This window comes from Engystomops pustulosus, chromosome 8 (genome assembly GCF_040894005.1).
Source record: "Engystomops pustulosus chromosome 8, aEngPut4.maternal, whole genome shotgun sequence".
NCBI classification, from domain to species: domain Eukaryota; kingdom Metazoa; phylum Chordata; class Amphibia; order Anura; family Leptodactylidae; genus Engystomops; species Engystomops pustulosus.
Genome location: NC_092418.1, coordinates 18,202,608 through 18,229,174, shown reverse-complemented (window position 1 = coordinate 18,229,174; position 26,567 = coordinate 18,202,608). Strand labels below are relative to the sequence as shown.

Sequence of the window (26,567 nt, the reverse complement as noted above, 5' to 3'; positions counted from 1 at the left end):
ATACTACAATGCCTATAATACCGCCCCTATGTACAAGAATATAACTACTATAATACTGCCCCCTATGTACAAGAATATAACTGCTATAATACTGCCCCCTATGTACAAGAATATAACTGCTATAATACTGCCTCCTATGTACAAGAATATAACTACTATAATACTGCCCCCTATGTACAGGAATATAACTACTATAATACTGCCCCCTATGTACAGGAATATAACTACTATAATACTGCCCCCTATGTACAGGAATATAACTACTATAATACTGCCCCCTATGTACAGGAATATAACTACTATAATACTGCCCCCTATGTACAAGAATATAACTACTATAATACTGCCCCCTATGTACAGGAATATAACTACTATAATACTGCCCCCTATGTACAAGAATATAACTACTATAATACTGCCCCTATGTACAAGAATATAACTGCTATAATACTGCCCCCTATGTACAAGAATATAACTACTATAATACTGCCCCCTATGTACAAGAATATAACTACTATAATACTGCCCCCTATGTACAAGAATATAACTGCTATAATACTGCCCCCTATGTACAAGAATATAACTGCTATAATACTGCCTCCTATGTACAAGAATATAACTACTATAATACTGCCCCCTATGTACAAGAATATAACTACTATAATACTGCCCCCTATGTACAGGAATATAACTACTATAATACTGCCCCCTATGTACAAGAATATAACTACTATAATACTGCCCCCTATGTACAAGAATATAACTACTATAATACTGCCCCCTATGTACAAGAATATAACTACTATAATACTGCCCCCTATGTACAGGAATATAACTACTATAATACTGCCCCCTATGTACAAGAATATAACTACTATAATACTGTCCCCTATGTACAGGAATATAACTACTATAATACATATTTATACGAAATTGGGGAAACTGGCGAAATAACACCAGTGACAGTGATGGAAAAATTGCACCAAGTTTTTATTAGATATGTAGAATTTTCTATTCAGTTTTAGAATTTCTTTGCATTTAACTCTTTGGACAGAACAATACAAAGGGGCGGAGTCTTCGGGGTCTCCCTGGGATTTCTATAAATTAATTACAGTTATCAACCTGAAAGCATAGCCTGTCTTATATATAGTGCATAACCTGGGGCCGCTGTCAGGTTCTCCCATGCGCTCAGGCCCTGTGTTATTGCTGTCGGACATAGCGCCCCCTAGCTGAGGACAGCAGAGCCTCTCCCTAATCTAAAGCAAAGGCGTTCTCCAGCTTCGTGTAAACCTAAACATGGTGTAAAATGTGATGCGTCCTCGTCGTCTCCCTTCTATCTACTGGTCATGGGGGGAAGTGCAGGAATCTAGGGGCCCCTCAGCGCAGTGTGAACAGCTTCCTATCTGCACCCGATCATCAGTATTGGTTACATTCAGAGTAGATGAGGAGACTGGGTGGGAGCCGCTGCCCGAGGCTCACAGGATGCTGCACTTTCCTCTCTCCACCCATGGGTTATTCTTCATCAGTTCGGGGTTCAGGAACGGGTCATTGGGCACCCCCTCTTCTATCCACTTCAGCAACCTGAGACACAACACAGGAAGAGACGTTACTATGGGGGATATGAGACACACAGCTGCCAATCTCAACAAGAATACAACATGGCGACCAACAGAAGACTGGACAACACTCGCCCTTAGGATATTTAAAGGGCTTGTCCAATCAGGGAGAAGGTAAGATTGTTCACGTGGGCAGGAGATGAACCTTGATGTCAGGGAGTAATACAATTCATGTAACTTGTAGTCTCCATTGTTTTGCCCTCTGCAGGTTCTCTCTCTCGGAGCTGGTGCCTGGAGACCTGCGGCCACCGCTGCTGCTATGTCGTCTCCAACACACAGAGAACATCCTGCTCTGCTCTGTCCCTGCAGATCACTACTCATGTCACAGAGCACTGAATAAACCACTTAGGGTGAGATAGAAACTTATCACATGCTGCTCTATACAGGAGATGTATCACAAGTGTCAGAGCAAAACCTTCAAGTTCTCATGGCAACCAATCAGAGCTCTAAAGAGCAACTACAACACTTCTGATAAATCTCACCCCTGTCCCTCCCCCCCCCCCCCTCTCCATAGACTTCTCTACAAAAAGAAACTGCCTTTCAAATTAACCTGCTCAGAATAAATACTTAAAGGGGTATTCCTACAAAGACAAGATTCTTAAAGGGAACCTGTCACGAGGAAACCCATTTTTAGCACTCCCCCTGTCCCCACAGAGCATAGTACGTACACTGCCAAAGTGTTTTTGTATTAAAAATAGGTTTTACAGAAAAAAAAATGTTATATTGTACCTTTCATTAGCATCTGCTGTGTGACTAGGCAGGTGCCAATTGGGAGGGGCTGGAAAGGAGCAGGCCCCCCCCACCCTTGGGAAACTGCTTCTCCATGTGTCCTTTTCAAATCTATGAATAACTCCCCTCACTCGGGATTGGCTGTAGAGGAGCAGGGGGCGTCGCTAAGCCAAGTGATGGGTGTTTTCATATATTTGAAAAGGTCACATGGAGAAGCAGTTTCCCCAAGGGTGGGGGGGGACTGCTCCTTTCCAGACCCTCCCAATAGGCAACTGCCTTGTCACACAGCAGATGCTAATGAAAGGTACAATATAACATATCTTTTTTTCTATAAACCCTAATGTTATATTGTACCTTTCATTAGCATCTGCTGTGTGACTAGGCAGTTGCCTATTGGGAGGGCTGGAAAGGAGCAGTCCCCCCCCCCCCTTGGGAAACTGCTTCTCCATGTGACCTTTTCAAATATATGAAAACACCCATCACTGGGCTTAGCGACACCCCCTGCTCCTCTACAGCCAATCCCGAGTGAGGGGAGTTATTCATAGATTTGAAAAGGTCACATGGAGAAGCAGTTTCCCAAGGGTGGGGGGGGACTGCTCCTTTCCAGCTCCTCCCAATTGGCACCTGCCTAGTCACACATCAGATGCTAATGAAAGGTACAATATAACAGATCTTTTTTTTCTGTAAAACCTATTTTTAATACAAAAACACTTTGGCAGTGTATGTACTATGCTCTGTGGGGACTGGGGAGTGCTAAAAATGGGTCTCCTGGTGACAGGTTCCCTTTAAAGGGCATCTACCACCAGGATAAAGGACTGTATGCAAATGTGCATGATGACTCATTTGCATACAGTCTTTCTTCCTGGTGGTAGAAGTCCTGAGTATATTTAAAGGACAACAAAATATCACATTCTCTAATTCAATGTTGTGCTGTTGCACTTCACAGATATACACCAGGACTGATGGGCACAGGGATTATATCATTTTGGATGCCACTGTAAATTTTTTGACTTGGGGAAGAGCAGATTCTCATTAATATCTTCTCCTATCTGCTTGCTGTGTGTCTTGGAATGTTGTGGGGAGGGTCCTTACAGAGACAAGCTCAGACACAGGCACTTCCTGCAGGCAAGCAGCAGCGTGAGGAGACTAAATCTACAAGCTAAGGTCAGATAGCAGAGCTGATAGAAAAAGAGAGAGGAGGCAGATCAGTCTGTGTGTCAGATACTAGTGAATGATCAGAAGCTAAATGAAAGTGTACATAACCCTTTGCCCTGATAATCTAAGCACATTGTCAGCACACAGCATCTCATAGCAAAGAGGAATCATGAAGTGTCTGCTCAGAGTCCCCGCTCACACTCTGGAATCTTACACTGACCATCATTGAATGATAAAACAGCAATAACACTGAGCAACAATGTAATGTAAGGGGTTAAAATGATCTTTACTGTGTAACCATCTACAGGGGGCTAAAATGTAAGTACTTTCTTTCAAGGGAAAACTCCATTTTGCCCTTATAACTAAATGGTTCCTCTCCATGGCAATGATATAACTGGAGTCCTGCCTGTGCAGCGCTCCCTGCTCTGCCTGATGGACAGGTCTCGCTGCCCGGACACGCTGCTGTATGGAGTGTCTGTCAGTATTCATCTACAGACACATCTGTGACTGTTACTTATCATCAGGGGTAGAAGCAGCTCTGGCACGTCCATGATGTGGTCACATGTTCAGCTTCTATGTCCAAACCAGAAGTGGAGTGAAACAAAGAGGAGCAGCAGCAGCTTCTCTCAATGATGCATCCTCGCCCATTATCATCCACACCTGGTTTTGGCTTTGAAAACTGCATCTGAAAAACTGAGTGTGTGAGCGCAGCCAGAGAGCGCTTCATGTCACCAGGATGACATCGCCTAAGGTCCCGTTACATCTATCTCATGTATGTATCTGATCCCATGAAATCACAGCTGTCTCCATGGAAGATGGGGAGGAGTAGAAGTCCATGGAGACAGCTGTGATTTCATGGGATCAGATACATACACTAGGTAGATGTTACAGATGTTAAAAAACATTCTTAGTAAATCAAATTACAGTTTTCTGTCAAAGATCCTGATAATTTTTATTATAAACTTTCCTATGGTGGAACACGTTTGGCCAATCCTTTTGGACTATTATTTTATAAATGATCACACACAGCGACTCCAGGGAAACCAAATTGTGTCATCACATAAATCATTACATGTCTATAAGGAGGAGGTCACACCTGTGGTCACAGACACCTGACCCTGGTGTGACCTGCACAAGATACAACATGTGGATGACCTCTAACCCCCATACAGAATGGTTTAACTCTTTGCTGACCATGAGGACTGTCACTACCTGCAGAGTCTTATTTGTCCCTTCTATTGGGACCTGACACAATAACCCCCCCCCCCCTCCTTACATCCTCTGTGCTGCTGGGTGACTCGGCTACCAACCTCATTGTAACTTTAATGCTCTGTGCTAGGAACAGACATTGCTTACATTTACAAGACCTCTGCTTGCTGTCACCCTGTGCTGTACTCACTCGGGGATGGACTTGGAAGACATCTCCCTCTTGTAGGCCAGCTGGTACTTGAGGCTTTCCACCTCCTTCTTCATCTGGGGGGCGTCCATCTCATCCATGGCTGCGGATTATGATCTGGGAGAGAGCAGGGTAGGTGGGTTATGCTGCCCCCTCTGTGTGTAGCGCCCTCTAGTGCCCCCGCTCTTACCTGCGGCTCTGGACACTTGTGCTGCACGAGTCTCCTCTTCTCTCACCTTCTGCTTTGCATGTGCGGCCGCGCACCGGATCAGTGCCGCGACAATTTGAATGGGATTTGAATGTCCCAGCGCGAGTCTGATGGAGAGAGGAAGGTCTTATAGCAGCAGCTGAAGGCGGCACCTGGTGCCATGCAGGGCAGGGGCTTCTCTATAGCCCCCAGGAGGGGCCGGGGGAGGAAAGTAGGACAAGGAGAACCATCATCCTCACCATATACAGGGCACTGCACAAGACATTCCTATTACACTTTTTACAAAGAGCACTACAACTCCCAGCATAATACAACTCTATTACACTAAGGCACTACAACTCCCAGCATGACCTGAATACTGGACATGACACAATACAATCCTGCTGAACGCTATATAAAGAGCACTACAACTCCCAGCATGTTACAAACACTGCACATGATATAGTACAATTCTGTTACACTTTTTATACAGAACACTACAACTCCCATCATGACCTGAACACTATACATATAGTGAACATAATACAACTCGATAAGGCACTACAACTCCCAACATGACGACACAACATTCTACTATGCTATAGCGTTTCATGCCCCGTGTGATGATGGGGGTGGTAGTGTCTCTTAGCTGCTGCTGGGGGTTGTGGCTCCTGGGATTATTATTCACTTGGTGAAAAGGTCACAAATTGGAGGGGGAGGGGGGGTAGTACCTACCTCTCTTCCAAACAGCAGAGGAGAGGTAGGTGTAAGCAGGCAACACATGACTGAGGGTCTGACTACACACAGGGATTGTTTGTAGTCTGTAACTATGGAGACAGCTCCGCAGGGAGAAAGTTATATAACAATCTAGGTGTAAGATGTAAGTGTCAGCGCTTCTTAAAGGGGCTGCACACGATGGACCCCCGAGGACTCATGGGAGGAGGATCATTCAGGGGAATAGAAGGTTAGTACTGTAGGTAAGTGGCTGCTTGATTTAAAGAAATTATTCAAGTTATTATAAAGAATTAATTCTCCTGCTGCCACCACCGGGGGGCGTCCTGCACCCTGTGTTACCCAATGAGAGTCATATCCATCTGTATACAGAGAGCTCCCCCTAGAGGCGGCTGCAGGAAGGTATAAAGCTGGGGCTGTGGTTACTCCCTCACACACACAGCGCCATGTAATGTGCAGTGGTGGGGCTTGGTATTGCAGCTCAGCCTGAATGACTGGAAGCGCCATTATACAAGCCTGGGGGGGAGGCAGCATCCCTCCGTATCACTGCTGAGGATTTGGAGCTGTGTATCAGGAAAAACAGAAGTCTGTAACCGAAGAAAGAAACCAGAGGGTAACAGAGGGGGGCCTCGAAAACTGTATGACCCCCAGAATTGGGACATATGGGAGCGGCCAATCACACGTCTCCGGCCTTGTCTGTTTATCGGCTGATGCATCACATTAACCCAATGCAAATTCCTAAAAGGCTCCATCTGCCGCCCCTCCCCCTCCATGTACACATTGTCCCTGCAAACACTGGCAGCCACAGGCAGGTGCTATTAACCCCGGCACTGCCAGCACTCACATTACACCAGCACCCAGCTTTCCTGGAATCCTGCATGGCAATGAACAATGTATCCGCACATCCATCCAGCTGCCATCTTCCAGGAACAGCGCCCCCACATGGGGTATTGAAGGTGTTGTAGCCACATAGAAAAGCATGGAGACAGCGCCGCACCTGTCCACAGGCCGTGTCTGGCACTGCATCTCTACTCTGTAATACCTGTGGATAGGGGGCGCTGTCTCATATACACAACTCATCAGATATGACATGAAACTTGCACTGATACATTGTGACAAACCCTCAGATTACAGAAGTGCCCATTCCCCATTCACAGACAGCAAACAGATGTCCTGAAAATGGACGAGTTGCAGAACTTTTCATAATACAAATGTGAAGGGGCCCTTTAATTACCCACAATGCACCTCAGCGAGGCTCCTGTCTCTGCCTGTAAATTGTTACAATTTTCTTCTCGGAGACTGTGAAATGAGATGAGATTATAGCGCGAGGCGTCATGGCGGACACTGCGCCGACTTACAGGGAGAGGCAGGTACCTGGCAGGACCTGGAGCCCAGATACTGACCGGACCCAAAACTTGTCAAAGGAAGTGACCCCCTGGAAACAAGGGGCGGCCCTGGATGGGGGTGGTAGATGTGCCCCTGCCGCCTCATGCTGCACCCAGTTATACACCCGATTCACACAAGTCATAGGGAACCTGTCAGCAGGTGTGACCAGACTGCAGCTATCCCTGAAGAGATGTCATCAAACCTGTGCATGGTTAGTAGCAGCAGGACTGTGATAGAATGATCTATATTCCAGGACTAGTTTAAGAGGCGTCTTCTCACACTGCTGGGCTCTTAGCTCTCTGCATTGACCTGTTGGTGACCTTTCACTTTGAATGACAGCTGAAGTATTCAACCTGAAGCCTGCTATAGCTTTTACACAGAGCTAAAGGGCTGTAGAGAGCTATGAGCACAGCAGTGTGAGGACACACCCTGAGTGCACTACATGGAATATAAATCCATAGATCACAGTCCTGCTGCTACTAACAACATTTACAGAGGTCTGATAACACATCTCTCCAGGGACAATACATAACACTGGCTGCACAGAGCACAGCAGTGTGAGGACACACTCCAAATACAACACTGGAATATAAATCCACATATCACAGTCCTGCTGCTACTAACAACATACACAAAGGTCTGATTCCACATCTCTCCAGGGGCAGTACCTAACCCTGGCTGCAGGCTGTATGGTCACCTGTTAGTGGGTCTCCACCCTGCAGGATCTGTGGCAGTGGAAGGACCTTATAATGTGGCTCCGGTAGGTTCCCTCTGAACCGCAGCAGAAGTTCTGAGCCTCTCCCCAGTGTGACCAGGGCCTTAGGTTGTACCGCAGCGGTAAGATACATTTGGTCCCAGAGCTAACAATCTAGACTGAGCTGACGGTGTGATGGTGCCCGGCAGTGACAGGGAAATGCTGCAGTGCATCAGTCAGGAAGTTCAGGCGGAGACTGAGGCTCCAGATACAATGTATCCGCTACACCCGCATCGCCCGCAGTGCACACACATCCAGCCCCGCACACCCGCCGCCCCCTGTCACACACCCGCTCCTTACCTGATGCTGCGGATTGCGGGGGAGGCTCCCGTCTCCGGCCCTTTATACGGATCCTGATGGATCTGCCCAGACTGTAATCTGTTAATGTCGGGACAATCCAGCTGCGGCCCGGGGGAGGGGGGATAATCCCAGCGATGGCCTCGTATTCCGGGGATGGAGAAGATCTGCAGCTACAACAAGGATCCGGGACGTCTCGTCATCACCTCATTACACAGCGCCCACTAATGACACCCAGCGCTGCCATAGATACCTGCCCGGAGCCACCTAATCACCTCCCGGGGGAAGCCGCCCCGTGTGCACAGCAGCTACAGGAGCACAAGCGTTACATCACACAGGAATACAACTACTATAATACTGCCCCCTGTGTACAGGAATACAACTACTATAATACTGCCCCCTATGTACAGGAATATAACTACTATAATACTGCCCCCTGTGTACAAGAATATAACTACTATAATACTGCCCCCTATGTACAAGAATATAACTACTATAATACTGCCCCCTATGTACAAGAATATAACTACTATAATACTGCCCCCTATGTACAAGAATATAACCACTATAATACTGCCCCCTATGTACAAGAATATAACTACTATAATACTGCCCCCTATGTACAAGAATATAACTACTATAATACTGCCTCCTATGTAGAAGACTATAACTACTATAATACTGCCCCCTATGTACAAGAATATAACTACTATAATACTGCCCCCCTATGTACAAGAATATAACTACTATAATACTGCTCCCTATGTACAGGAATATAACTACTATAATACTGCCCCCCTATGTAGAAGACTATAACTACTATAATACTGCCCCCTATGTACAAGACTATAACTACTATAATACTGCTCCCTATGTACAAGAGCATAACTACTATAATACTGCCCCCTATGTACAAGAGTATAACTACTATTATACTGCCCCCTATGTACAAGAATATAACTACTATAATACTGCCCCCTATGTACAGGAATACAACTACTATAATACTGCCCCCTGTGTACAGGAATACAACTACTATAATACGGCCCCCTATGTACAGGAATATAACTACTATAATACTGCCCCCTATGTACAGGAATATAACTACTATAATACTGCCCCCTATGTACAAGAATATAACTACTATAATACTGCCCCCTATGTACAAGAATATAACTACTATAATACTGCCCCCTATGTACAAGAATATAACTACTATAATACTGCCCCCTATGTACAAGAATATAACTACTATAATACTGCCCCCTATGTACAGGAATCTAACTACTATAATACTGCCCCCTATGTACAGGAATATAACTACTATAATACTGCCCCCTATGTACAAGAATATAACTACTATAATACTGCCCCCTATGTACAAGAATATAACTACTATAATACTGCCCCCTATGTACAAGAATATAACTACTATAATACTGCCCCCTATGTACAAGAATATAACTACTATAATACTGCCCCCTATGTACAGGAATATAACTACTATAATACTGTCCCGTATGTATAAGAATATAACTGCTATAATACTACCCCCTATGTACAAGAATATAACTACTATAATACTGCCCCCTATGTACAAGAATATAACTACTATAATACTGCCCCCTATGTACAGGAATATAACTACTATAATACTGTCCCGTATGTATAAGAATATAACTACTATAATACTGCCCCCTATGTACAAGAATATAACTACTATAATACTGCCCCCTATGTACAAGAATATAACTACTATAATACTGCCCCCTATGTACAAGAATATAACTACTATAATACTGCCCCCTATGTACAAGAATATAACTACTATAATACTGCCCCCTATGTACAGGAATATAACTACTATAATACTGCCCCCTATGTACAAGAATATAACTACTATAATACTGCCCCCTATGTACAAGAATATAACTACTATAATACTGCCCCCTATGTACAAGAATATAACTAGTAAATATTACATTACATAGACTGTCTCCCCTATGACATACATGTAGCGGGTGTGGGGTAACATTTGGAGGCTGCAGATGTCGGTATAATGGGGGGAGGGGGGTGTAATCCGGGTTAGATATGGAGATTTATGATCTCTCTAGTATAAGCTGATTACTTTATGTTTTTGCCAAATATTAATGCATTAGTGACATCTGCCGATCAGGAAAGACACGATGCAGTGGGGGAGGCCCTGGCGCTGGACACCAGGAGCGGGAGGTAGGTAGGTAAGTGGGTAGGTGGGCGGGTGGGTGCAGGGCAGTCACAACGTCTTCCTCACATTTTTGTAGGTTGCAGCCAAAATCTAGAAGGTTTTTCTCATCATTCTGCTCCCTGTAATGAGAACAATGAGGAGAGAATGGTCTCTTCAGCCAGTGTTATGTATTGTTCTTGGAGAGATGTGTAACCAGACCTCCTTGTGTTGTTAGTAGCAGCAGGACTGTGATATATGGATCGATATTGCAGGAGTGTGCCTGGGCATGTCCTCACACTGCTGTGCTCTGTGCATTGAACAGCTCAAAGGCCACTTACCTTTGGTAAAGTTGGAGAAGGTGATTGGCTGAATATCATTGACAGCAGTCATTATTATAGCACATGAGCCTGTGGTTCTGTGTAATGCAGAGAGGCAAGAGCACAGCAGTGTGAGGACACACTACCAGTGCTATGATTAATCACAATCCAGCTGACACCATCATACAGAGGATCATACCATAGGCTGCACAGAGCACAGAGCACAGCAGTGTGAGGTCTGATTACACATCTCTCCAGGGACAATACATAACACTGGCTGCAGAGAGCACAGAGCACAGCAGTGTGAGGTCTGATTACACATCTCTCCAGGGACAATACATAACACTGGCTGCAGAGAGCACAGAGCACAGCAGTGTGAGGTCTGATTACACATCTCTCCAGGGACAATACATAACACTGGCTGCAGAGAGCACAGAGCACAGCAGTGTAAGGTCTGATTATACATCTCTCCAGGGACAATACATAACACCGTCTGCAGAGGGCACAGAGCACAGCAGTGTGAGGTCTGATTACACATCTTTCCAGGGAGAGTACATAACACTGGCTGCAGAGAGCACAGAGCACAGCAGTGTGAGGTCTGATTACACATCTTTCCAGGGACAGTACATAACACTGGCTGCAGAGAGCACAGAGCACAGCAGGGAGAGGTCTGATTACACATCTTTCCAGGGAGAGTACATAACACTGGCTGCAGAGAGCACAGAGCACAGCAGGGAGAGGTCTGATTACACAACTCTCCAGGGACAATACATAACACTGGCTGCAGAGAGCACAGAGCACAGCAGGGAGAGGTCTGATTACACATCTTTCCAGGGAGAGTACATTGGCTGCAGTCTGTATGGTCACTTGGATGTGACCCCCCCCCCTCTCCCCTCCAGGATTTGGACAGAACCGTCTCCTCCTCTTAGGAATCTGATAACTGGATCTTCCACATGTGATACCAGAGTCCAATATAAACCAACATGGAACCCAGCAGAGCAGAAGAACAGGATGAAGACCCTGGTGCACGCAGAAGAGGGAGAGACTGGTCCCCCCGACCCTCCTGATTCCCCAAGATCCACAATGAAACAAGTTGTTTTTTTTTGTTTTTGTAAGAAGTTTTGTGTAAACTTAACTTTATTTTATACAGATTTAGAGGGATATAAATATATACAGTAAAGACAACTGCAAAAACTGAAAGGCACGAGCAGCCAGAAGTGAGTAATAAAAAGGGGCTCATTCACACTCTGCTCCACCTCCTGCCGTATACTCCAATCACACCGAGAGCAGCCTTCACATTCACAACAGTCATTACCAGACCTGCGCCCCTACACACTGAGCCTGCAGTGCACTCTGAATGCAGCTCTGGGAGTGACTAGAGTAGACGGAGGTCTCCGCTGCAGTAATTACCTGCGTCCATCTCTTCTTTGTGACGTTTCTCTGTTATTCCTCTTGGAAACGTTACAGATCGGTAACCGGCTGCGTCCTTATACAAGCTGACACTGTCCAATCAGTGCAGAGATTGCCTGGACACACCCCTTTGACAAAATGGAAAGGCGACACCTGGTTACTTGTTCATACGTTTCCAGGAGGAATAACAGATTGTAAAGTGCTTTTACACCGCCCACATGTCTCCAGAACCAGCCCTGCCCCCGACTGCCGCAGCACATCGCACAGTATCTGTCCCGCAATACAGTAAATGTGACACACGATGCTGAAAGTCGTGACAGTGTGCCAGCTCCTGCCAGACGCGCACTTACATACTGAATGTTCTGATTAATTCCCCCTCCTTATCGCCGGTGTCCAGGAGCTGCCACTAGAGGGCAGGATGACAGGAGGGGGCAACAACCAACACAACAAGAGGAGACGACAACTCGGAGCACAGGCAGCGTTTCTTTGGTGTCACAACAGTCACATTCCCCTCCCGCCCCCGGAGGAGCCCGAGCCGCAGGCTACGACCTGGACGTCAGTCTTCCAATATTTGTCATCAGTTTCTGGTGTTCTACGGAAGAGACCATGTAAGTGCGGATGAAGGGGACGACCTGCAGGGAGAAGCAAATCAGTGTACAGCAAGGGGACACCAACACACAAGAGCTGCACTCACTATTCTGCTACTCACTGTGTACATACATGACATTACTTATCCTGTACTGATCCTGAGTTACATCCTGTATTATACCCCAGAGCTGCACTCACTATTCTGCTGCTGGTGCAGTCACTGTGTACATACATGACATTACTTATCCTGTACTGATCCTGAGTTACTTCCTGTGTTATATACTCCAGAGCTGCTCTCACTATTCTGCTGCTGGTGTAGTCACTGTGTACATACATGACATTACTTATCCTGTACTGATCCTGAGTTATATCCTGTATTATACTCCAGAGCTGCACTCACTATTCTGCTGCTGGTGCAGTCACTGTGTACATACATGACATTACTTATCCTGCACTGATCCTGAGTTACATCCTGTATTATACCCCAGAGCTGCACTCACTATTCTGCTGCTGGTGTAGTCACTGTGTACATACATGACATTACTTATCCTGTACTGATCCTGAGTTACATTCTGTATTATACCCCAGAGCTGCACTCACTATTCTGCTGCTGGTGCAGTCACTGTGTACATACATAACATTACTTATCCTGTACTGATCCTGAGTTACATCCTGTATTATACTCCGGAGCTGCACTCACTATTCTGCTGGTGGAGAGCAGGCCATACACTGAATGTCATATAGATAATGATTTTTTAGTGCATTATAATTTTAGAATATCCCCCTGTAAACTTCAGCATGCAGCGCCCTCTGCTGACTATTGGTACTCACTTACTTTCGTTTGCAGGGAGTTGCCAACAGCTCCAGACCAAGGAAACCTGGGGAGATATAGAGGAGGTCAAATTTGCGGACTCTACTCACGTCCTGTCCCCATCTATACCGCTATACACCTACACGTCCTGTCCCCATCTATACCGCTATACACCTACACGTCCTGTCCCCATCTATACCGCTATACACCTACACGTCCTGTCCCCATCTATACCGCTATACACCTACACGTCCTGTCCCCATCTATACCGCTATACACCTACACGTCCTGTCCCCATCTATACCGCTATACACCTACACGTCCTGTCCCCATCTATACCGCTATACACCTACACGTCCTGTCCCCATCTATACCGCTATACACCTACACGTCCTATCCACATCTATACCGCTATACACCTACACGTCCTGTCCACATCTATACCGCTATACACCTACACGTCCTGTCCACATCTATACCGCTATACACCTACACGTCCTGTCCACATCTATACCGCTATACACCTACACGTCCTGTCCACATCTATACCGCTATACACCTACACGTCCTGTCCACATCTATACCGCTATACACCTACACGTCCTGTCCACATCTATACCGCTATACACCTACACGTCCTGTCCACATCTATACCGCTATACACCTACACGTCCTGTCCACATCTATACCGCTATACACCTACACGTCCTGTCCACATCTATACCGCTATACACCTACACGTCCTGTCCACATCTATACCGCTATACACCTACACGTCCTGTCCACATCTATACCGCTATACACCTACACGTCCTGTCCACATCTATACCGCTATACACCTACACGTCCTGTCCACATCTATACCGCTATACACCTACACGTCCTATCCACATCTATACCGCTATACACCTACACGTCCTGTCCACATCTATACCGCTATACACCTACACGTCCTCTCCACATCTATACCGCTATACACCTACACGTCCTCTCCACATCTATACCGCTATACACCTACACGTCCTGTCCACATCTATACCGCTATACACCTACACGTCCTGTCCACATCTATACCGCTATACACCTACACGTCCTATCCACATCTATACCGCTATACACCTACACGTCCTATCCACATCTATACCTCTATACACCTACACGTCCTATCCACATCTATACCGCTATACACCTACACGTCCTGTCCACATCTATACCGCTATACACCTACACGTCCTATCCACATCTATACCGCTATACACCTACACGTCCTGTCCACATCTATACCGCTATACACCTACACGTCCTGTCCACATCTATACCGCTATACACCTACACGTCCTGTCCACATCTATACCGCTATACACCTACACGTCCTGTCCACATCTATACCGCTATACACCTACACGTCCTGTCCACATCTATACCGCTATACACCTACACGTCCTGTCCACATCTATACCGCTATACACCTACACGTCCTGTCCACATCTATACCGCTATACACCTACACGTCCTGTCCACATCTATACCGCTATACACCTACACGTCCTGTCCACATCTATACCGCTATACACCTACACGTCCTATCCACATCTATACCGCTATACACCTACACGTCCTGTCCACATCTATACCGCTATACACCTACACGTCCTATCCACATCTATACCGCTATACACCTACACGTCCTGTCCACATCTATACCGCTATACACCTACACGTCCTATCCACATCTATACCGCTATACACCTACACGTCCTATCCACATCTATACCGCTATACACCTACACGTCCTATCCACATCTATACCGCTATACACCTACACGTCCTCTCCACATCTATACCGCTATACACCTACACGTCCTCTCCACATCTATACCGCTATACACCTACACGTCCTCTCCACATCTATACCGCTATACACCTACACGTCCTCTCCACATCTATGCCGCTATACACCTACACGTCCTCTCCACATCTATGCCGCTATACACCTACACGTCCTATCCACATCTATACCTCTATACACCTACACGTCCTATCCACATCTATACCTCTATACACCTACACGTCCTATCCACATCTATGCCGCTATACACCTACACGTCCTGTCCACATCTATACCGCTATACACCTACACGTCCTATCCACATCTATGCCGCTATACACCTACACGTCCTGTCCACATCTATACCGCTATACACCTACACGTCCTCTCCACATCTATACCGCTATACACCTACACGTCCTCTCCACATCTATACCGCTATACACCTACACGTCCTCTCCACATCTATACCGCTATACACCTACACGTCCTCTCCACATCTATACCGCTATACACCTACACGTCCTCTCCACATCTATACCGCTATACACCTACACGTCCTCTCCACATCTATACCGCTATACACCTACACGTCCTATCCACATCTATACCGCTATACACCTACACGTCCTGTCCACATCTATACCGCTATACACCTACACGTCCTATCCACATCTATACCGCTATACACTTACTTTGTGATGTTCCTCAATAAGATTTCAACTAAATCAAAGCCAACTGACCGCACACCTTCTCGTGGATGTAAGAGAAACACAGGAATGAGGTGCGACACATAATTGGGTCCTCTGTTAATAAATCTAAAAATAAATAAATCATCAGAGAGGAACATTACATACGGGTCATCGCAGGGGTATCACCCAACCAACTAACAGAGATGGAGACTCACAAGGCCAGCACCCGCGGCTCGTCCTCGTACATCTCCTTCTTGATGCTGGACATAACCTGGAAGAGCAGCTCGGTCATGGGACTGATCCCCTCTAGGAGAAGGGACAGGGCCCAGTGGTTCATCTGTTACAGAAAATAAACCAAAATAAGTTCAATAGAAGCACAAAGTCCATCGTCTTCTGCTGATCCAACGTCAAATGCACGGATACCACAGGACACTTACCCCAAATGCGGCCACCAGCTCCATCATGCCCCTCAGAGGGCGTTTGGTGGTCATCAAGTAGCGGACGATGGCCTGCACGATGAGGACCAGCTCTGCGGTGCCATTAAGGGACTGCAAGGACAATGAATTCTATCAAGGGCAGAGAAGGCAGACGGGTGCTTCAGGGGGCAAGTATAGCCAGAGACCTTGGTGACAGCCCCCAAAGCACGTGTGATTTATTTTATAATTAGACTTTTTAGGTGCCACAGATATTCACTGTTATACTCAGGAGTGGGATCTGTATTTAATAGTCACATTTCTCACCGCAACTTTAAAATTACCCCAGAACGGTGTAACTAGGTGCCAAGGATCAGAAGATAACGCCATATCCTCGAGATATTCTTGGGGTATGTGCAATCAGCCGGGAACTGATTGAAACGCATACAAGTCCGAGGAGATAGACTCCAGGATCTAGTCAGTATGGCTGTGCTGGAAAGCCCTTATAGAAGGGAACCAGTCAGCAGTGTGGAGCCATACTGCTCGAGTTCCCATCTTATAGGTGCAGATAAAGACAGAGACACCGCAAGTTATAGGATACATTCTCTACAAATGGAAAGAATGTACAGTTCTACATAGTAGCAGCCAAGGCTCAGCATTGCCCATAATACACCAGTCACGAGAGTTCCTCTGTGCTGCTGCCGGGTGCTCCCTGCTTCTCCATTGATATATATTAAATACTCTTTATATTCTTATCCTTGTCCTTTTGGATAGTGGGTTTGAGTTCACCCTGTGGGTCCTGCCGGTGTTGTGTTTGGTGGGGAGGCTGTGGGGATAGGGGCCGTTGTCTGTATGTGTGAGGAGAGGACGTACCTTTTGGAAAGGCTCAGGTAGATGCACGTTGGTCTGCCGCTGCAGCTCGTCCAGGATTGTACAGGACATGTTCATCATTGCCTGGTGAGAGGCACTTACAGTCAGACAGTGGTGACAGTATAATTGAGCACGGGATAACACATGATAAGTTACATTGTGACTTACCTGCAGCGTGACCTGGTCGGGCTCGTGCACACACAGGGCCATGAGTTTTCCATCTCTGGACAGCGTTTCACTGGTACACCAGACTCTGACAAGAGCACTCCAGCACTTGGACTAAATACAGAGAACATTTCTTATTGGAGCTGAGAGGAGCTTTAACCCCTTCCCACCAAGGCCCTTTTGCGATTTTGCATTTTTTACACTTCCCCACCTTCAAAAATCTATAACTTTTTTTATTTTTCCACGTACAGAGCTGTGTGGCAGCTTGTTTTCATCATAACAAATTGCACCTCATAGTGATGGTGTTTAATATTCCCTGCCGTGGACTGGAAAGCGGGAAAAAAAAATTCAAATGCAGTGAAATTGGTGGAAAAACGCATTTGCGCCATTTTCTTGAGGGCTTGGATTTTACGGCTTTCACTGTGCGCCAAAAATGACCAATGTCTACTTTATTCTTTGGGTCACTGTGAACAGAGATACCAAATTTGTATAGGTTTTATAATGTTTTCATACATTTACAAAAATTAAAACTTATTTTATTTGATTTTGCCGTCTTCTTGCGCTAATAACTTTTTAATACTTTGGTGTACGGAGAGGTGGGTGTTGTCAATTTTTGCGATTTCTGATATTTTCAGTGCTTTCATTTTTTGGACTGTACAACCTTTTGATCACTTTTTATTGAATTTTTTAATATTTTTTCAAAATGGCACAAAAGTGGGAAAAAAAATTTATTATGTTTTGAAAAAAAATTCTTTAAAATGGATGGTTTGGGCTGTCCACTCATTCTTACATACTCATGGCCCTAGGATAGGTCACTAATAAGATCTGTGCCGACCCCTGGTCCCTACAGTGTACAGAGCGGGAGGTACAAGGCCTTGCACACTATAAGGGCTGAGCTTAGGAAGTGCAGCTCATACCATACCAGTCATTGTTACCATTATACTATGGATGGAGCTCCCATCAATGTTTTTAATTGATTGTCATCCGTGCAGGAGGCTCCGGCCAGGAAACTTCACCGGCGCACCACGATCAGTACACAACCCCGGAGAAGGTAACACCAGTTTTCATCACATCACTTTTCTCTCACTTACGTCGTGAAATAGGACGTTGTTACAGATAAGTATTCTGAGCGCGGTCCGAAGCAAAAGCCCCCTCTTCAGCGCCACACCTGACATAGGATCAAAGAGACAGAGGTTTAAAAGGGAACAAGGACACAGGCCAATATATACAACATGCAATATTCACAAGTTCCTTCCTTGCTCAAGAAACAGGGACTAAAATGGTCAGGGAGGCAGCGCCAAACACAGGACCGCCCACCTGCCAGTCATAGTAGCATATTGGGAACAGATTTCTTGGGAGCAGCCTATTAAAGGATATGAAGGATTTTGTTCTGTAAGAGTAGTGCACATGTGAAACGCATCTGTATCAGATATCCGGGGATACAAGGAAATTAAAAGATGGATATCTTGTATAATGAAGACTACAATAAAATCCTGAAATACTGCAGGTTAGGGGCGCCCCATCCACACGCAGCTCCCTGGTGCATCCCCTGGTACTGCCCGCAGCGTCGTCACTCACCTTCCTGAGGCTCCCAAACCTCCGTCCACTTCAGCTCATTCCCTGGTGGACAGCTCCTTGTCCGTAGCATGGCAAGATGGAGCTCGAAGAAGATGGGAGTGAAGAACTGGGATATGCTGCCTTGCATGCCCTTGGTTTGCAGGAGACAATTGGCGGCCGCTGAGAAGTCTCCATATTTGCACATATAAAGACACAATTTCTGCTTCAGGATGTTCAAGCTGCAATATATATATAGTGGCGGCAATATAACAACAAAGCACAAAGACCACCCGGAGGGGAAGAGCTCAGCGACACTCACCTGGAATGCTCCGAACACCGCACGGCATTCAGATAGCGCACCAATTGTCTGTAACTAGAAGAGAGAAGCCGGGGTCATACTTCAAGGGACGTCACCAAGGACCTGGAATCTGAAATGTTCCGGTATGCAGAGCAGTCACCTTTAATTTCACTGAAGGATGAAGCAGATCAGGGGACAGAGGCCGCCCCTTCGCTACCCATTTAGTCAGAGTCTCAATTCACTAGGGATTGAGGAAGCCGAGAGGGTGGAGCAGTCGCACATTTCAATAAGCCCTTTAAAAGCGATAGATAAGTCTATGGACTGCTCATAGCCCCCCAGCTACAGACATCTCACTGGACGAGGGGTTCGGCATCTGTTAGGACCCCTACCTGTCATCAGCACACACTGGCACCCTGTGATTACATAATGGGGTAAGGATGCCTATTACTGTAGGTGTCTGTAAAGTCATCTCACCCTTTAGATGCTGCGCTTGTTTCTGAACAGGGCATCATAGAGATTAGGAGAACAGTCTAGATAACATCTGTACGAGTCTCTGCTGCCTTATACCCCGGTGATTAAGACCACCACAGAGCTGAGACAAGAACTACACATCCCAGAGTGAAGCAGCCCTCAGTACCTACCTCTTCTCCTCTTCCAGCCTCTGCACCCTGCACTGGACCACAGTGAGGGCTTCCCACAGACATTCTTTCTTGCCTTTGTTTGTACGGGTCCCAGTAAGGTTCTGGCCGGCCAACACTGATGTCAATAAGCAGTGGTCCCATCTGATGACATTCAGGCTGGTGAACAAGACATTGCCATGTCAGCAGCAGACACAAACCGTACAAGGCAGCTGGCAAACATGCAGCCGAAAATCACATTGCAAGAAAAATCACCCAACTATTTACTGCCCTACAAACAATACACAAAAAAACAGATGGTTTGAGGATACACATGATGTGGGACATTTATCAAGGATTTATCAGCCAATTACTGGCACATCACCAAGAACGGCAACAATTTCCCCCTTTTTGCACCTCCATGCCAAGTGATGTGGTGCGGTGTGAATGGGGCATGTCCAGCGGTTAAGAGGGCCTAAAGCCAGGCTGCAGCAGAACCCAACCTCAGGGACCCGGGGCATCTTGATGTACATGGTGGAGTGGTGGGGCATCACCCCTCAAGTCTGTGTATGCCCGGCTGGTTTCTAAGAAGCCCCCCACCCATGTTACTGCAGATACAGGTAAGAGCATCATACAGAGAGGCCGCCTCACCTGGACGTGAACGAGTAGAAGTGCGGTGGGAGAGAAAAGGTCTGAAAGAAGCCGACAAACTTGTCATAAATGGTCTTCGGATATTCTTTCAAGACCAGGAGTCTTTGTAGAGAGCGCACAATTCTGAAAACAGAAAAAGTACAGATAACATTGTAAAGGCTTCCTACCTCCTCCTGATACAAGTTCTGCAGCAGCTGCAGTAGTGGCTACATGCCTATGCCCACCAGTGAACTTAACCACGTATGTACAAACGCAGCGATGGGCTGGCCGAAGAGATTTAGGGCGCCCACATACATAGTGCTTTGACTCTGTTCAGAGACAGGATCAAAGCACACGGGGGCGCGCCGCAGCCAATCACATACGATCACAACCGGCACCCACTGACTTGTATTGTCTAAATGTGCTGCTCACCGATCACATGCGTTTGCATAGAAACGCGTATACGAATAGCCGTGGCGCCCCCGTGCACTTTGATTCCGATTCTTAAGCCCTAGAGAACCCCTTGTATAAAATTAGTTCAAGTCCATAAAGAAAAATCGAAAGAAGCGACGCGCACTAGGATATGACTTACTTTGTCATCAAGATGACGCACGACTCTCGCATGTTGGCAGTTCGATCTTTCAAGGTGAAGGGGCTAAAAGTCAGGAAGGGAAAAATAAAATCCACATAACTGGCAGCGGGACAAGAAAACAGAGAGCGACTCAGTATTGGCTTTTTGTGTTCTGGTACCATATTATGTGTAATGGTGCAGTCACACGTGGCGTTTACCACATGCATTTCAAAACGCAATGCAAGAGCTGAGCGGAGAATTAAATTGCTGTTAACATTTATGTTTACAGTTAACACGTGCAGCCTTTGCATTAACAAACGCATTCACCGTTTTGTAAACGCAAATGTCAATAGCTGTTTAATTAGGCAAATCTCTCTCCAGCTGGTGGAAATGCATGCTTTAGACGCGATGTGTGACTGCACTGTTAGGGTGCGCCCACACATTCAGTTTCTCAGAGGCATTTTTGATGCCCAAACTAGGAATGGAGTAAAAGTAGGAGCAGCACCTTTCAATTATTTGTCTCAACCCATTATCATGCACCCCTGCATTTGGCTTCAAGAACTGCATCTGAAAAACCGAATGTGTGGGCGCACCCTAAGGATACAGTCACACGTCGTGTCCAAGGCCGGTGGCACACGTGGCGTTTTGAACTCGTTTTGGGCTGTTTTTAAGCATTCCGTTAAAAAACGCATGCTTTTTTCCCTGTTTTTGTCCAATTTCCCCCAATTATAATAATTGGGAAAAACCGAATGCGGTTTTTAAACGGACTACTTAAAAACGACCCAAAAACAGGTTCAAAATGCCACATGTTGCCGTCGGCCTAAGGCATTAGTTTCAAAATGCATTCCACCGGCTGGAGAGAGATTTGCCTAATTAAACAGCATTGGCATTTATAAAACAGTAAAGGCGATTTTAACGCAAGCATTAACATTCGGGTTTTGTAAAAGCATTTAGTAAACAGCTGTGTGATGCGACATGTGACCGCACCCCAAGTACAAAAGGAATCAAAACGCATGTTTCTGCAAGTGTTGCACTCATAACACAATGCTAGCTCACGGGAGGGGGGGGGGGGATATCAGTTCCCCATCACCACATCGGGTGCAGAGGACATTGTTCTGCCATTGGGATACTGATCCACTCTCACACGGTCAGGCCTCACGGTAACTCACACAGGCAGCACTTACTTGGGCAGAGGGTTATGAGACACCAATTCTTTGGCCGCACCGAGCAACATCACCGCTGCAGCCTTAGGACAATCCTCATCTATTTGGTTTAAATAAGCGATCACCTTCTTATAGACCTCAGCGTAACTGCAAGACAGACAGACAGACAAGTCAGCAGTGACATCCATGATAGACCACAGGAACAAATACATGGAAATTACTCCACAGCATCACAGATACTTAAAGGGGCTGGCCACTTTACCGCATGTTTTTTTTTTTTTGTGTTGTGTTAAAGTGGGGGAGGGGCAGGATATTAATTTATAAATATAAATCTAATAATAGTTCTGCTCTGCCTCCTGGATATTTAAAGTGAAGCCTCCTGTCTGTTACCTCATCAGCCAAAGATTCCTGACCACAAAGTGGCCACAGATGGAAGGTCATGTCATCTCTACCTGTCCATAACCAATCACCCTGCCAGGACCTTATGTATGATAGCATTTATGAATACAAGATCAAGGTCCTGGCAGGGCGATTGTTCATGAACAGCGATCACCTGACCCTCCAATGTGCAGCCATTGTATGGACAGGAATCTCTGGCTGATGAGGTAAAAGAACAGGAGATGTCACTTAATATATGTATAAATTACCTCATATCCTGCCCCCTACCCACATCACAAAACATGAGGTAAAGTGCCAACACCTTTAAGCAACATCATACCCGGTGTATACTGACTACAGAATAGCAGCTACACAACTCCAGGGACTGACAATGTGACAAAGCTTTTTACCCATATTTTTTTTTATATATCATTCCAAAGGGCCAAAACTTGCAATTTCCATTAATTCTCAGGCATGAAGCTTTGCCTCCAGGCCTGGGTACATACAGAAGGACAATCTGTGCCCCACCTTCCCCATGATGTAACAGTATGTCAGTCCATACTACCACATTACACAATGGTAATGGAAAGGCTAAGCCCCTCCACATAAAGGCCTACAGACACGTAGCTGTTATTACTTGTGAAATGTGACGGGCGTGTGGTTGGAGTTGCAGTTGTTGCACTTGTTGTTCGTCTTGTTCCCCTTCTTATCTTTATGGCAGGTGCAGACACAGGGCGTCACGCTGTCGCGCTTCATCAGCGTGCCCTCCAGGTACTTGTGGTACGCCGGCGACAACTCCGACAAGAAGAGCTGCAACTTGTTTCCTATAAAGAGGAAGAAAACTGAGTTAGTGGAGGCTCCACGGGGAGGAAATGACAGATGCATAACCCTTATCCACTGCCTAAGGGAAAATAGTTAGATGTGGGTGGGATAGTGAGATGTCCGCTGGAGACCCCATTCTCCTGAGATTTACATGTAAAACAAATACAGACGCACATGCATGACGCTGCTCCATTTACTTCTAAGGGGCTAATGTAGCAGCATTTCATTTGGGGGTCATGATGGACTCAATTCGCCCATTTTCCTGGACGTTGCAGGTAAAGGATAAGACTTTATGATGATACATCCACATTTCACATATAAAGGAATCACCAATGAAGCAGAACACACACTCACCGCCCTCCTTAAGCTCGTTGTCTATCTCTGTAAGGTCCAGGTCAAACATGGTGAGCACTCCCACCAGAGCCGTGTCCCTCTGATCCTTCCAGTGCTTGCTCTTGTTGTGGGCATTGCAGTGGCAATGTCCTGCCGTGGTCCAGTCTGAACACTATTGGGAAATAACAGGTTGATAAAATATAACACAGCAATAAACAACAGGAGTAGATAAGATATCGCACTGGGGAGGCGCCATGGTGCACTTACCTCAGAGGCAGGCTTGTCACACAGGTAGCAGTAGCACTCGTCACAGAAGCTAGCATTCTTCTCTACAGGGACCTGAGTCTCCTGCTCTATCCGGCTGAATGGGAGGAATCCAAGATACAGTTATACACAGCAGGGGATGCGTCACAGTGTACTCTACTGATCACATCCTGCATACCTAAACGGGTGCGTCGAGCAGTCGTATCTGGCGTGGGGCATCACGTGAGCCTTTCTGCTGAAGGTTATGGCAAGTTCTTCATCCAGAACCTCCAGCGTTTTCTTCTCCCTTACAAATGACTCTTCTAATAAACAAAAACAAATAGGAAAGCTCCAGTAGCGCACATCCACACTACTCTGGGGGTACTGGGGTCACGGTGGGATGCATGTCTTTATTAAGGCGTGGTCACCTTTATTCCTCCCATACCATTCAGCCCAGCTGTGGAAAGGGGGCAGCAGACCCTGGTACCTCAGTTAGTAGTAGTATCCCTCATTCATCCCTTACCAAAGGTGTATGAAAGGAGGAGATGTCTAAACTTGGCTCCTTATACGACTGACAAGATCCCGCTTTGTGACGTGATGTCCTATTTGGTAACTTCTCTGTAAACTCCGACCCCACATGAAGAAACAGGAGTCAGAGAAGAGAAGCGGCAAGCACCTCTGTACTTGTCATGTGACCACACACAGGGACCTTCATGCTTTTCTCCTGTTATCTGTACCCCACAAGGCAGAGAGGGCAGGGCCAGCAGGTAAATAATGTTATCTACAGACAGTAGGTAATGCCACTGCAAGAAGCAGCACAGTCCTGATATGTAAACCAAGAGTACCACGACTACATAAATTATCGCTTACCTGAGCAGATCGTCTGTCCACAATGTGCGAGGTCCACTCATGCACCAACAATCGTTATAAAGACAAAACACGGGCAGGAATATGACCTGCTCAGGTCACACACAGGCCTGTGGATACCATGACTGTGTGTATGAGCTTATAGAACATGTAGGTAGCCCCTTTAAAGTGGATTTCCCAACAAAGAAACGTATTCCTTATCTACAGGAGACAAGCGTCCACAGCAGAGGCGTGCTGATAGTCCTATGTCGTGCCCCCACTAGGAATGTAGCTCCATTCACTTCTACTAAAGGAAATTTACAAAATACAAAACCCATCCTGATAATTAGGACTCATAGATCCAGGCACCGGGACTGTGGTATCTTCTTATATGTGTTATCCATGGCCTCCTGCCTTGTAACATCATGAATGCCTCTGTGGGGGTGTTACCAGAGCTTCTCCATACTGCAGCTTCACAGAGAAGAACCCCCCCCCCCCCCCCACTGTGTGAGATTACAGCAGGCAGAGGGTGGGGGAAGTGCTGAAGAAACAGCCGGGTAGACAGTGTAACAGCCTGTAAAGTTACAGCACAGAGGGTCTCTGGTAACGCCCTTCTGGCTAAATAGTATAATTATAAAAGTTGATGAGAGAAGGGATGAGGCCATGGATAACACGTATAAGATGATCACCACAGTCACGTTGCCGGGATGTATGGGTGATGCCTCTGGTTTATCAGGTACACTTCCTCTGAGCTGCCGGCAGGTCCCTGAGGGAGACCTTGGGTCCTGTACGCTGGGAGCAGCGGTCTGACCACTGAGTGATCGGATACTTATCCCCTGTCCTGAGGACGGCCTCTTAGAAGTGATCGCAGCTCAGGTCATTAGTGCGTGAGACTTTTGCCTTTGGTACCACAACAGCTGCACAACTACAACTCCCATCCTCCGCTAAGCATCTGCCGACTTTATCAGGGATGGGCCGCTCACCGCCATCGTCCTCTATGAGCAGCACTGAGTTCCCCAGGCCGATGGACACGTCCCCTTCATCATCGCTGATGACTATGACGCTCTCCTCCGGGATGGCGGCCTCCTGCGACCCGTCGTCCTCACACGGAGCTTCTCCTCCGGACCTCATGGCGACGGCTGCGGAATAACACACACAATGTTATCATGTTGTGTCCGGCTGTACAGGACGCCCTGTGCCGGGCATGCACGGACTTGTAGTGCGCCGGGACACCCGGGAGACCGTTGGGATTTACTGGTGATGGAAAAACTGAAAAAACGGACGGCCGCGCAGCAGGCGCCGGACACACAGACACCGGGAGGAGCTGGACAAGGATTTTATGGTCACAAAATGTATTATTGGCACAGACAGCGGTCATCAAGGGGTTAATGACACAGGTCCCAATTATTCTACGAGGAACTACAACCCCCAGCATGCTGTGTGACACATAACAACCCCATGGACTGGCTGGGACTTGTAGTGCGGCTGTATGGCCCGGGCATGTGCTCACCTACCGGCCCCGGCGCTGCCTGCGCTACTCACATCACTTTCCCTCTCACG

The 26,567-nt window shown here is 46.5% G+C and overlaps 2 protein-coding genes across 3 annotated transcripts; both read right to left on the bottom strand.

Moving 5' to 3' along the window:
- Positions 1-971: 971 nt before the first annotated feature.
- GNG13 (G protein subunit gamma 13) lies at positions 972-8,596 on the bottom strand. 2 transcript variants are annotated; one of them, XM_072119950.1, is made up of 4 exons: positions 8,256-8,596; positions 5,087-5,211; positions 4,900-5,013; positions 972-1,581 (listed from the first exon to the last, which is right to left on the bottom strand). In XM_072119950.1, the coding sequence occupies exons 3-4, from the start codon at positions 4,995-4,997 to the stop codon at positions 1,476-1,478; spliced, it is 204 nt and encodes a 67-aa protein (XP_071976051.1). In that variant the 5' UTR covers positions 4,998-5,013; positions 5,087-5,211; positions 8,256-8,596; the 3' UTR covers positions 972-1,475. The 2 variants fall into 2 exon arrangements, with proteins under 2 accessions (XP_071976051.1, XP_071976052.1); XM_072119951.1 differs by lacking the exon at positions 8,256-8,596 and adding an exon at positions 7,899-8,165.
- Positions 8,597-12,646: 4,050 nt separating this feature from the next.
- LOC140074780 (uncharacterized) lies at positions 12,647-26,146 on the bottom strand. Its single transcript, XM_072119949.1, has 19 exons — positions 25,991-26,146; positions 24,361-24,484; positions 24,186-24,279; positions 23,940-24,090; positions 23,401-23,587; positions 22,407-22,532; positions 21,244-21,306; positions 20,673-20,795; positions 20,046-20,201; positions 19,426-19,479; positions 19,128-19,345; positions 18,641-18,717; positions 17,553-17,663; positions 17,388-17,468; positions 16,539-16,649; positions 16,317-16,438; positions 16,105-16,227; positions 13,606-13,648; positions 12,647-12,814 (listed from the first exon to the last, which is right to left on the bottom strand). The coding sequence occupies exons 1-19, from the start codon at positions 26,136-26,138 to the stop codon at positions 12,725-12,727; spliced, it is 2,202 nt and encodes a 733-aa protein (XP_071976050.1). The 5' UTR covers positions 26,139-26,146; the 3' UTR covers positions 12,647-12,724.
- Between the last annotated feature and the right edge of the window lie 421 nt (positions 26,147-26,567).